At 37.6% G+C, this 14,430-nt stretch overlaps 1 protein-coding gene across 1 annotated transcript; it reads left to right on the forward strand.

Moving 5' to 3' along the window:
* The first annotated feature begins 340 nt into the window (after nucleotides 1-340).
* LOC142973335 (putative tubulin polyglutamylase TTLL2) lies at nucleotides 341-14,308 on the forward strand. The gene is made up of 12 exons (XM_076114987.1): nucleotides 341-660; nucleotides 2,502-2,627; nucleotides 3,058-3,161; nucleotides 8,233-8,380; nucleotides 9,193-9,355; nucleotides 9,474-9,587; nucleotides 10,757-10,962; nucleotides 11,171-11,328; nucleotides 11,886-12,096; nucleotides 12,560-12,634; nucleotides 13,468-13,668; nucleotides 14,048-14,308. The coding sequence occupies exons 1-12, from the start codon at nucleotides 580-582 to the stop codon at nucleotides 14,252-14,254; spliced, it is 1,794 nt and encodes a 597-aa protein (XP_075971102.1). The 5' UTR covers nucleotides 341-579; the 3' UTR covers nucleotides 14,255-14,308.
* Nucleotides 14,309-14,430: the final 122 nt, after the last annotated feature.

Here is a 14,430-nt window from a genome sequence, read left to right on the forward strand (position 1 = left end):
CTAATACCTAGATTCAATTATGTTATAATAAAAAAGCTGTAAAGCAATTGAAACAAAATAGTAATAATGATTTAATCACATATAATTATAGCTTTCTAATAAAATGGAAACAACAACGTCGTTCATTCGTCAGCAGTATTATTCAACTTTGCCGAACTCGTTCGACTAAATATAAAAAGCGTGGCGTCATTAGACTAACAAAATGCATTATCGTTGTTACGTTGCTTTTTACAGGAGGCTCGTGTCACGAAGGCAGCTATAAATCACTGGGGGTTGGGCATCAGCTTGCAACGTAAAAAGTTGAGACTGAACAGAGTGGAACTGAGGCAGTATAGGGCGGGCGGGCGAGGGTGCCAGTCGACCCGCGCCGAAATTCACGACTAACGTGCTGTTCGCTACGATACCGCTAGTTGCCTTACGATACGATTGCAATGATAAGCTGACATGCGATTCACGCGTCCGCATGTACGTTCCTCCATTCAAACTCAAGATGTACCACTGACGAATGTAGCGTTATCAGACTGATGCGACCGTGTCTACTTGAGACTTGAGGCATGATTGCAGGATCATTTTGAAGTGATGGACAACAGCTTTGATGATGATGAGCCTTTTATATTCAGGCTCAATGATAATGGATCTGGACCCGGTATGCTCGTTAAGGTACACAACTAAATATTCTATCCTATTACGAGTTCTAAAGGGGTTTTATTTAATTTATTTTGTAGTTTGGTATGTCGATAAATAGCTTTGATTTTAAAACAAACTCAGTTTTAACTTTAGTAGTTTGTGAATCATTGTATACGTAGATTCGATTAAATGTAGTTATAAATTGTATGTTTTGACTACTACAGCACTTAAAATCGTGTCGTCTGCGAACTTACCAAAGTCACAAAGTTATTTGAAGTCTTTCTTTCCAGTTTTAACACGATATTTCGCTTAAACTTCAACAAGGTCAATTGCACCATAGTTTGATATCTAGTTGCATTGTACACTGCAATAACTATAATTTTATGTATAGGAAACGTAATAATAATATATTTGCGAAGGTTTGTTAGCCATAAATGTCAGGCTGCATTATATTGTGTGTCGTGTAATTAAGGATAACTACTTATAAGATCGAGTCTTAAACTACCCGGTGTCAAGTAGCAGAAACCACAATAACGACCAAGTTTCTAAAATCTATTAGTAAGATTCTACAAAATGATTATCAAGATGAGAAGATATCTATATTAATTATGATGTTTTATTACACTTAATTGACTGTGGTAGATATAGGTACATTTACTTGCATACCTTCTGTATTTTTCATTAAGTACTTATGATCACAATATCTATTCTATACGTGTCAAACACGACAATCAATGTTTTATTTTTATAGTTTATGTTGTACTAACTATAAAAATATATTCAAGTCATTTATTTATCATAACATAATATTAATATACCAGTTCGATTATAAAATACTATTCGTGCTTCATGACTATCGGATTAACCATCAATTTGCATTATTTACAAAGTGTAATAAATCGTTTTGTATAATAATATGATCGTAAAGACAACTCGTTTTTCTCTTTGTGTATATTTATTAATTTTCTTATGATTGATGTATGGACTCTATGGACTGGTAGAGAATGAATAGGGTAGTAGACTTCCAGTCAAATTAGCGACTCTTTATGAAATTTCCTAAAAACATTATTAACGAAAAACAACGTAGCGCGAGAATTATCGATAAATCTTAAGAATTACAGGTGTCAGCATTGTCTATGAAAGTCAGTTTACGAATTTCAGGTCTTGGTGATTTTCTCGATTTTTTTTCTTTAATTTCCTAATCTATTCTAATTTACCTACTTTGGGTTGCTTGATATATCCAGTTAATACTGGTTAGCAAATCTGTTAGCTGACAATAAATTTGCTTGAATTACTTTTTAAATTATGTAATGAGAAACTATTAAAGTGTTGGATACGTACATATAATAACTCTTAAGCAACACAGTAAAACTCTAAGACAGAATTTCTATAAGCAACACATTTCATCCTTATTACATACAAAAAATCATGGCTTTTTGCCATAGAGGTAAGTAGAGACTAAATAACACCACTTGTTACAATCCTTACAAGCCCCTTGCTTCATTCACATATTGTTATATACATCTTGTTATATTAGGTCGGGAAAAAGTCTATGCGCATTATAGTATATGAACTTGTAATAAAATCTTTTCTCTACACAAAAAAGCTCGATATTGGGGTACCTCACGAGCTCACTGAAAGAAACCTAATAAACCGTGTACTCATTTGTGATTCTTGAAGCCAAAGAGATTTTATTACAAGTTCATACATACTATAATGCGAATGACTTTTTCCCCGACCTTATACATAGCCACCGGTTACGAGTACTACGCACCTGTTTTGCAAGATATCACCCATATGGTCTGTGTATGTCCTTCTTCCTTTCCATTTCATACTAATTAGATAACTTAATTATCAATTGTGTTGTTCATCAGGTGTGTGCAGAACGAGGTTGGCGTATGTACCAGGGCTACAACACCGGCCTGGAGGAACGGTGGAATCTCTGGTGGAGGTCGAGCGCATTCCCTTCCGCTAGCTACAAAACTTTAGGAGATTGGCAGGTAAAAAAAGCAAAGTTTCAACCTCAACTAAAAGCAGTTTACATCGTGTAACTTATACAAGACAGTAAAGAGTTGAGCAGTATTTTTAACCGCATAGTTCCAGTTTTTAAGACTTAGTTGGTTCACTTTTCTGTTTTGTTCAAAATGTTCTGCATTATTAACGATTAGACTGTCTGTTTACTGCCTCGATATTGTGAACGTGAAAAATACTGGGCCAGTAAATTAATTTTAATAGGTACATTTAATCGTATGTCTGTATGTATATGGCCATTTCGTGTACTCATATGCATAAGAAGATTCAGAAGTCTTTCACGTATACTTTTACCCTTCTAAATGTTACATGTCAATACAGAGGTCGGATCTTTATCATATTCGACATGTTTGAGTGAAATTTATTTCAATTGCATTTGAATTTAGTGTTTTATTTCAGTTCATGAATCACATACCGAAAGGCGGGTCGATATGTAGGAAAGACAATCTTTCACGTCTCCTACGATGCATGAGGAGGATTTACGGGGCCATATACGACTTCAGGTAAACTTCGACTTACATATGTTACAATTTATGAATAGTTGATGTTGATGCTCATATTTTATACAGCATAAAGGCTGATTTGTCTATCCGTTCGACGTTATGATAATGTACGAAGAATTTGGTAAAACGCAAAGGAACAAGGAAACGACAAATAACTAATTTTGCTAATTTTATTACAAGTTTGCTGTCCCCAAACACTCAGATAATGACAATAGCGTTAGTAACGTATATGCAAATAATAAAAAATATACCAGTAAAAATAATTATTGCTCTGGACTTTACACGTACAAATAATGAGGTAGTAGGTACAGATAGGTGCAGATCACGTACTAATTACCCTACGTAGTGCTATTTAGGAAATAAATACGAGAAAAACATGTAATTACAAATACGCAAGTCTATCATTTAGTATTTTATGCTATGATAATTATAAAGGAGCCACTAATTATCCAATTGCATTGTTGAGGTTTATCGTTGGCGTTTTGACGTCAGCGGGCGTTACAAGTTCTATGACGTATGACAGTTTACACGGTGTTTTACCATGGACTGTGATGCACTTGTCTTGAACTTTATACCAATGACCTTTTGCAGTTGGTTGCGTTTTTCTTTAAACGTATTTATAATTTAGTTGGTACATAGATACTAATTTTATTCTAAGGTCTAATGGGATTATTGCTATTTTAATGGCTTCCGTCATTTGAACAAAGAGTGAGGTGAACGACATTATTTTATTGACACTTAACTCGTATATCCATCATAATAAACGCGGCGGCTGATTAGCATCGTATTCCAGAGAAAATGAATGGGAATATCGTTTTTTTTGAGATTAGCTACGAAAGGAGTATTTTCATATCATATGTAAAGGACCAAATTTCAGCTTTTGTGACACAAATTAAACCAAAAACCGCAACCATAATCCTGTCATTAAAAAATCAATGTAAACAATGCAACTCTTTTACAAGGCATTATGATTTACGATCTTTGCCGATCGAAGATAATGGTACACGCTATTCATCATGGCTCGTCCTGTTGCCATGGTATAAGCGATTTATTGGCGACCCAAAAGCGAACATTTTTTCCTTTCTGGAACGTAAATTGTCTGTTTATGATACTAGCCTCTATTATTACCATGAGGGAATACTTCGATGGTAGGGGCACCATAAACCTGACAGACTATTTACTAATTCATTCTTCCCCGTGCCACAATGCTGGGGTAAACCTCGGTACATAAATAATTTAATAGTCTTATAACCAAAATATTTTTATTTGACATTATGGTCCTTAAACATGGACCATCTGAACAGTATTCACAAATTAATCACAAATTCATTAACCCTTAACGAGAACAAAATATATTAATATTAGGTAATTCTGAATGTCTGGTTTTCCCTAGCTAGAACATGTCTGATGAAACTTAATTTTAATGAAATTGGATAAAATCTCTTAGTGATGACATCAATCATGCTTTGGATTTTCCTTACTAATGGCGAATACTGATGATAAAAGTAGTGCTAGGTTGATGGATTTTGATATAAGAGCAATAAAATAAGCTAATTCAGCTTCCAATTCACAATCATTTTATAACGTTGATTGTTTGCTATAGCCGAAAAAAAAGCGCTCGGTTTGCACCCTGTCTTTACTTGACACACTATCCATAGTGTGTGATTGTTTGATGCTGTTTCACGTATATACTACTAAGGGGAAGTGCACAGATCGTTCGTCGTGCCACATTATTCGGGTAAATCTTTTTATGTGGACGGAGTTGCGGGCAGATAGCTAATAGAATTCATAATTTTATTGTAGACCTATGTAAATAAGCAATACTAAGATATTTCTCAGAATTATCGTTATTATTTCTAAGATTCGATTCATTGCCATGCAATGAATAAAACATTCCATATTTCTAACATGTATGATAAAAGAAACTATAAAAATTCCTTACTACCCATATTATACTCTATTATGTGAATAAGGCATTCAATAATTATATTATTGTCAAGTTTATCTCAGTCAGCGAAATATTTTTATGTAAAAACACTGATCACTTTTTATGTGGTTAAGCAATAAAATCGCAATAATAATCCAGGGAATATTTCCAGGTATATTGTTACATAATATTTTGAAAACATGTTCCGAAATGAGTAAAGCTTATTCCGTCATTCACGATAATAATGAAAACGGTTTAATATCGGATCGTTTTTACAAATTTAAAGCGATAAAAAGCGGCAAAAACAATTTTAGCACACGCGAGTCCATGCCGTGGCGGGGTTGTAAATTGTAATTTTATCCTGATGGGAATTAACATCAGGGACCCGGACTTGTTTACAAAGATTAACAACATTGATTTTAAATTGCCGTAAAAATCAGAAGTTTTATTTTACCTTTTTTATTAGTTGTGAAAATATTTAAATCCGACATTTTTATATTTGCATTATACGTTAGAAGAATGTTAACTTTATGAAATTACGCAAATGCAATTGTGATTTATAGTCCAGCCAATTTGGCATTGACGTTCCGAAAAGAATTTTGACAAATCCAACGTTGTTTGGGAACTCATATAACGTGAGGAACGTAGAAATAAATTATCCAAGTCTATCCATCAATCATAAAAGTTACCTCCAATCACAGACTTAATATGGGCCAGACGGTTTGTGGAACTCGCTGTATGGAGTTTTAATATAATGTGATTTTTATTCGTATGGTTTGAATCGATAAAGGAAATAGTACGAGTAGCTAAAAATAGTTCGAATCTATTTTTGTATTTTGCTTGTTTTGGTAACTGTTATGTGTTGTGAAGTACGTAAATAAATATTGGCTCTTATATGCGCATGCAGCTGAAGGTGAATGTTAAATACCTGCGTCAATCTTGAGAAGATTAAATAATTATACGCTATTATGGTTCATACGTGTTGTACTCCAAGAACGATGTCGTCACAAGGGTCAGCGGATGACAATAGCTAATTGCCCATCTGGCGTTCATTAATCTACATTCTGCGTACTGAGTATATAAAAGGTTTGTTGATTGTATTGTCGTGTACCGTGGTCGGGTCACGAGTCAATCGCTTCGCGTCATCGGTTATTTGAATGAACCCACGCGCTCGGTGGCGTGTCGCACGACATTACCTTGCATTAGGTATTTTTATTGCGATACGCCGATGAAAAAAAGAATTTGCGCCGAAACATTTACTGTGTGTAAGTTAATGCGTGAAAATGTGCAGATGACTTTATTGTGACAATGCAGGTACCGGTTACGTAGCGATATGCAAAGCAATCTTACTTAACTAAATCAGAACTATAAAGGATTATTTTTCCGCAATATTTTCAATGCCATTCCTTTGACAAAATAAATTCTAAAATGTTTAATTCAATTCGGTTACTCATGTTGTCTTGCTAGTTGCGAACATTGCAATTTAATGACTTAAGACTAAAGTTAGAAATTCATAAAAATGTCAGGACAAAATTTACAGTTCAGAGAATTTATTACCTTAGAAAATAATATCATTATTTTAAAAGATGAATTATTTAAATCTATAAAGCTTTTTCGCTTGTCAAGTTAAAATGTAACCATTTAATGTTTTTATTAGTCTCGTGAAATCGCGAATAGCGCTGAAATTAATTTGAATATAAAATAGAAAGTAAAAACTTGTAAATAGTTGGTGTTCCAGTCGAGCATAATTGAAAAAGACCTTCGTAGAATTATTGCATAGGTAGACGTGAGACACCTAGGCGGCCAGGGCTGTACAGTGCCAAGTTTTCAAAGGTCATATTAAAAATTCCTGCACCATGTCGGAAGGTGAAAGTTCACGGTAATATCAAATTATCGTTTTGAATATTAATGAGCGGTGCTTCCAGCAATTACCCCCAAGTGGTACCGTCGAGATCGCGTGACGATTGCACAAAGAAAAAGGAATCAATGTCATAGTTTTGTTTTGTTTTGGATATTAGTATTCATTGCTGGAACCACAAAACTGACTGGATCACCCCAAACATTTATGCTTTCATTTACATAGGGGACCGCCTTGGTTCGAAAGAGATAGAGCAAGTAGTAAAAATTAAATGGATGAATAACCTGGGGTAGTGAAAAAGTAATGTTTGTGTTCGATACAAACAAAAGTCGGTAAATGCGTTATAGGGTTTGGATGATTCCAGAAAATCGATCAGTTTGAACGTTTATTTGACGACGACACTCCAGTGCTTCTTAAAATAAAATGCTTTGAATGAATTTTATGGGTCTGTGGTTAACAATGACTGAAGCTATTTACGTTGCTTTTATTTATAGGCGATTGAAAAACTATGTCGTCGTATTTGGGTACTAAAATAGATATTTACGATCGGGCATTCGTTACTAGAATGCGCGTATTGTTCCGAATCATGATAGTATTGCGTGCATAAGCGACCGTACCTTCATGCATGCATTTTACGTGAAAAAATGATGGCTGGGTTTTTATGATATGCCGGGGTGTTTGGCAACTTGTGAACATCCATATTTTTACTTGTAAATTCTTATCGGCGATGCTGGTGGGCGAAAGTTTATGGTCCTGAGCCACCACGGATACGCGCACATGTTATAGCTATTATCCGCACGCTGCCATGTCACGTGTTACGTGCACTAGTGTACTCGTTTTATATCTCCTGTCTACGTACGCTCGTAAAAATATGAAATCGCATTTTCATCTCTGACCGTAAAATAGTAGATATGTTTATTTCGGGCATTGCAAAAGTAACATTATAGTTAGTAGCTAAATGGTTTGTCCAATATAAATTGTATTTTTAACTTATCAAGAAAAATCACGCTTTGAAATAAAATTTCATAATCTTTTGCCAACGATCTGTCTCCCTTTGTTTCATTTATAAACATTATAAACGCGACACGTTGCTAGGTGCATTAGATAGAGGGGCAAAACAGTGTCTACTCGAAGCTTTTCTTTGTATTTTTGTCGAATAACACATTAATATAAAAATGAATGAAAACCATTTTATTCAGTACAATCAGTACACAATAGAAATTTGAAAGTATATGATTTGAGAAAAAATCGTCTCGTGGTGATAGTACATTTTGTTTGTTCCACAGTCCGCCCTGCTATCATTTACCTCTGGAGTACGCGAAGTTGGTGTCAGAATGCTCAAGACTGCGAAGAGACGAGGAGGCTGGGGCCAACGTGGTGTGGATCCACAAACCTGTGGCGCAGAGCCAGGGCAGAGGGATATTCCTGTTTCGGGTAAGATAAATATTGCTATATGTACTCACATAACATAGCAGAGAATTCAATTTTAAAAGCTTTGTTATTTTTTTTCTGATACTTGTAATAATATATCTTTCATAAAGAAGTATAGAAATTAAAAAAAAAAAAACTTTACGTTTTTAAATATTCTATTCCTATATTCTATCCTGGTACTGTAAATTGCACAATTATCTAAAAGTAATGCCATATTAACAAACAAAAGTGTAAGTAGCACAAATTATTTATTCAGTTGAAGATGTGTCTTGTGACGTCTACGATTCGTTATCCGGTATCGTCGCTCTAATGAACAAGAGGAAGTAGAAATCCGTTCGTGACAATGTTTGACATGTCCACCGATAATTCCGATGAGTTGTATATTGTCATGCCATTAGGGAACCTTGAATTTATTGCTCTAAAGACTTAAAAATCTAAATATGCTTGTTTATTTCTTGCGTGGCGTCGTTTCATTGGATTTTATTGATTTTTATAACGCAACTCGCAACTGTTTTTATTTACTTTTTCAATATTGTCAATTGTCTTTATGACGTCTTTTGTTTTCAAGTCGGAAGGATAACCCTGAATATATCAGTTAAAATGTTGTATTTAATAGCGGGGAACATCAAACGAGTGACTTTGCATTATCACGATTTGACACGCGCTGAATTTACAACAATACCACCAATGACGTTAGCGCTACTATTTAGCTATAAATGTTACATGAATTCTTCTAGTCAACGAAATTTTTGTTATTTGTAAATTTAAAGTAAGTACCTACTTACCTATCACGCTGTTTAATATTATTTTTGCAGAGCGTTTGCGAGATGAGTTGCGGCACAGCGGCGGTGGTGCAGCGCTACATCGAGCGTCCGTTGCTGATCGCGGGGTACAAGTTTGACCTGCGGCTGTACGTGTGTGTGCCGGGGTACAGACCCCTCACCGCCTACATGTACGCTGAGGGACTCGCTCGATTTGGTACTTTTCAATTTTCTTTTGATCAAATTTAATGCTAAAGTTCTATACACTTTCGTGTAAGTAACTACTTTTACTTTGACTTTTACTGCTTTCATATGTTTTTGTGATGAACTTCCAGGTACGGACAAGTACACGCTGTCGGACATCCACAACCCGTACCGGCACCTGACGAACTCATCGCTCAACAAGTCCGGCCCGCGATACGCTGAATGTAAGGACCGTATTGGTAGTGGTGAGTGTTAAGATGTTCTTACGGACGCCTGGCGATTGACAATACCAGGCGTCTTGAGTGCACGAGTGAAGAACGTAGAAAACTACTTGTAAACTATTACAGAAGTATTTACAGCACTCAAGATGTTTTAGAGCGCCTTCGCACTGATGCGGTCAGCCGACCGGCTGGCCTCATCGCAGCATATCATTTGGCTGACCCGATCGTCCAGCTGGCTAGTACGTAAGAGCATTGACATTCCGTGTACCGAAGCTTACTGTTATGTGATTTTCGCTAAGAAACCGCATTACCCATTAGGCTAATGTAGTTTTAAAAGAATCGAAGAAAACCTTCATACTGCGTTCACAACTTGCTTGCAAGCTAAGCATGCGTCTTGCCAAGTGTGGATTTTGATGAGATTGTTTGTCATACGATGGAGGTGAGACAGATAATATTGATATTTGGGTAGCAGGGAGCGTGAAAATAAGTAACAGAATTATAGATTGTTGTTAGAACTGAGTGAATAGATTCCTTTTCTCCGCGCGGCTTGATTTCTTATTCGTGGAAGTACAGTGTTTATTTTTCTATTGTAAACCCACGTGGAAGAAGCCGCGCGGACCAGTCACTGACTAGAAAAGTCATAGCAGACAGTACTTAGATAGACGAAATAATATAGATAGCTATGCTTAAGTTTATCGAATGTTTATAGGCTGAATGTGCTAAACGAGTGTGTGTCTTTAGATGTTTTGGTTGAACAAGATTGTAAGTTAGGTTTTTTTGGTAACCAGGTTCAGCAACATTATATCCACGCTAAACAGTATGGTCTGCGCGCGTTAGCATGGTTGTATAATGTTAGCAACATCGGTACTATTGCTATAGCTAACAAACTACCATTAGCGTATTTCTATACAGGCCAGGATCTTCTGAACCCGTTCTCTTGCCATGCTAACGGGCGCAGAGTATATTATCAGTTTGTCAAACTATCGAGTAGACTTTAGAAGGTTGACAAACTGAAGTTTCTCTGAATCGTATTTCATACTACTAACGATGAAGCCAAAGAATGAATGGTGGATGTTACTGCAAAAAGAACACATAGTGATTATAGAATGGTTTCCGGTATTTATTGCCGAATCTGGTTATCATAGCAATTGATTACATGCATGTTCTGACTATGTTTTTCTCTAACCTTACAGGGTGTAAATGGACGTTGACGCAAGTCCGTAAAGCGTTGATCGGTCGGTGGGGCGCGGCGGAGTGGGTGATGTGGCAACGTATTCGAGCCCTAGTGACTCTGACGCTGCTGGCTCAAGCGGCTGGAACTCCTCCAGCTCGGAACTGCTTTGAATTCTACGGTTTTGATGTGCTGTTGGACGATTCATTAAAGCCTTGGTTGTTGGAGGTCAGTTAACAAGCAAGCAAGCTTTTAGGGAAAACATTTACGTCGTACTGACGGAGTTTATAACCTATTTTCTAAGGAAACTACAGCGGTTATTTGTTCAATTTTATAATTTACTAGACAAGAAGTATGTGTTCAATGACTCGAAAATTTATCAAGATGTTGTGCCGTCATAGTATTGATCTGAAAAAGTGAATATTTTCCTTTATAGGTGAACTTGTCACCCGCACTAGCGTCTGATTGCGAGGCCGACGTGGTGGTGAAGCAACCGATGCTTCACGAACTATTCGATCTGCTCGGTCTTCCTATGAAGCATACTGGTCTTGCCAAACTGAAGGCACCGCCTTTACCAACACCAAGCCAACACAGGTAAAAAAAATCGAATAAGAGGGGATGGGAGTTTCAAAGCACTTGTTTAAAAGTTATGGATGTAGTGTGTATGCTCATCTTTATATATATAATTCTTCTGTAAGTGTGTATGTCACTGAACTTCTCTTAAACGACTGGACCGATTTTGATGAAGTTTTTTGTGTGTGTTCAAGGGGATCTGAGAATGGTTTAGATTCACAATTTTGTCCGCTGGACATTGTTTTTTTAATTATTTTTTACAAATTAAAGACGTGTAGACAGGACAACGTCTGTCGGGTCCGCTAGTTTCTCTATAATTTGAATTGCAACTAGATTACAATTCCCCTAAAAGCAGTGACTACGATATTTCGCAAAAAGATATTAAGAAGTCAGAATCTTATTTGAGAAGTAGGTACCCAGTTTGGGATGTTGCTCCAGTTAGGGTACTTTAAAAATATAATAGGTAGTAGTAGCTAGCGCAGAAATGAAAAAGAACAGCAGTTTGTAAAAATCAAGTAACAACAATAGTAGGCCAAACCTTCGGACATGAAGATAAAACACAATTTTTCAATAACCAGTTGCAGTTCAGAGGACGAGAACGGTCCGTCCCGAAGCACATCGCGCGCCCGCACAGCGCCGCGGCGCGGGGGACGCTTTCGCCGGCGACGCGCCCTACCGCTACATTGCGTCACGTTGCAGGGACCCGGCGCACAGTCTCCAGCCACCGGCAGCACTGACAAAACAGCTGATAAGACAACCGACAAGACGACTGACAAGAACCCTGATAAGGTATTGTACTGATTTCATGATTCATGAGCATAGCCTCTGTTTTGTTGCCTGCATCGAATATTTCGGAAGGAAGTGTTGTTAAGTTTCAGGATTGTCACATATTGTGAGGTACAGTTCTTCTACGGGAAAACCTGGTTGACGCTGAGCGACAAGTGATATTGTTTTATCGATTTTGAAAATAATTTCATTGGTCAAAAAAAAAATTTAAAGTTTCAGTAGTCCACCTTATTTTGTGTACCTTTTAAAAGCTCGTTCTACACCACAGTTTTTGACGGTTGTATCTGCCTAGATGTGCCCTGCCTTTTGATTACGTGCCCTAATACTTTAATACACTATTTTTAGTTTGTATATCAATTTCAAAGAAGAGCCTTACCGACCATACAGGAAACAGTTCTTTTCAAAATTATAACATTATAATTGATTGGCTTTTAAAGTACACGTATTAACACTAACCCACAAACAGGAATCTTCAGAGAAAGGCAAGGAGTTAAACAGTGGCCGATACAAAAGTGACGGTGCCGACAATGCTGAATCGCATGTAAGTACATAACTATTGTACAGGTCCTCACAAGCTTTGAAGAGCTAGAGTTATGAAATAGTGACCTAAGAGCAAAAGGCTCGTGTAAACATTTCTGGATTAGGGAGCTACAAAGATTTTTTTGGGCTTGGAGACTTGAAAATGTACAAGAAAGAGATGAGTAAAATAAAAATAGCATTTTAATTTTTATTTATTTTCGTCTTTGTACTCTTATTGTTCGCCACAACATCGGTGCAGACAACGGTAACAGATAATATTCTCTGTAGTTTTCTTGAACAAAATATTAAGTCACTCGGATTCCATGACAAATTCCATAGTTCAATACAAGGACGAAATGTCTAATTATTCAAAAACATTATGGCTTAAAATAGAACAGCCTGTTCCGTAGAAAAATGAACGTTTAGCATTACGTGACTCGGTCGCTTAGTACATGACATTGAATTGTTGGATTACGGTAGATACAGCAATTTGAATGGTTGAAAATTGACAAGTTCTTTACAGTTTATTTTAGTTTCAAAATGATTATGAGATGCATGGAAGTTTGATAGTTACTAGTAGATTAAGAGCCCATGAACGTTAAACCTTCGCTATTTAAAACATAGCAAAAATTGTCCCTCGTGGGGCCACTATAAATCATTATTAAGGTAGTAAAACAATATCTGGTCTATTCCAAAGTTAGGCCATTGTAGTATTAGCAGCTATTCTATGATTTGTTAGGTCACAGCTCAGAGCTCGAAAAATTGTCTAGCTATCGATGTATATGAATGTCGTTTGATATGAATGAACATAGAATGTGTATTCGGTTGGTAAGTTTTTTGTTTATGCTGTTGCAGTCGTCATCAAACGTGTCCCCGCCCGCACCGCCGGCCGAGCCCGTGGACGAGTCGTGGCGCGGCGGGTACTCGACGGCAGCGTCGCGGCGCCGCGCCATGACGGCGTGCCAGTGGGGCAACGGCGTGCGCTGGGACCGCGCCACCGGCCGCGTGGGTCACTGGGTGCGCATCTACCCGCACTCACTGCCGCCCGGGGACGAGGTCAGCATACGTTTGTTTCCTTAAACCATCTTGAGGACCTTTGTCCTTGCATTTGTTTACATTCTGGGACATTAGGCTCTTATTGGCTTGTTTTTTCTCGCTAGTTTAGTCGTTTTGTAAGGGAGCAACATGAGAGCTTTTTCTTTCATATGAACAGTACTTAACTAACGGCAGAGATAGTTGCAACTCGATAGCTGCCATTGCCATGACATTTCGGTTTCATAGAACTTCATTAAGGCGGACACGGCACATTAAAGACAAGTTTACAAGTCAAGGGCAGTTATCTCTGCTCTTAATTACTTTTTGCTGCTAGAACTTTAGTTGACAGTGATTTGGGTGTGTAGAGTCGTAGAATGACTTAGTACGTCGGTCCCCGCAGTTGCCGATGGAGGACGTGCGCGAGAGCGTGTCGCAGGTGTCGCGGCTGGTGCGCGCGGCGCGCGAGGTGCTGCGCGAGGCGACGCGCGCGGGCGCGGGCGACAGCGCGGCGCGCGGCGCCGACCGCGACGCGCTGCTCGAGGAGCGCCTGCGAGAGAAGCTCAACGACTTCGGCCCGCACTTCCAGGTGTGGCTGCCCCCCTTCTGATGTCTCATGTGTTCAACTCTTAGCTTTAAGTCCTACTCGTTACTTACAGGAATAAATGCTTACTGTATTTTTCCTGACTTTTATTTAAATTATATCTTCGCATACTACCAAACTTCATTACTATCCCACAGGGAACAGTAGTAGCTCATCGCGTCTCGCCCCTTCTATTCATCGAC

The sequence above is a fragment of the Anticarsia gemmatalis genome, chromosome 5, assembly GCF_050436995.1.
Source record: "Anticarsia gemmatalis isolate Benzon Research Colony breed Stoneville strain chromosome 5, ilAntGemm2 primary, whole genome shotgun sequence".
In the NCBI taxonomy this organism is placed as follows: domain Eukaryota; kingdom Metazoa; phylum Arthropoda; class Insecta; order Lepidoptera; family Erebidae; genus Anticarsia; species Anticarsia gemmatalis.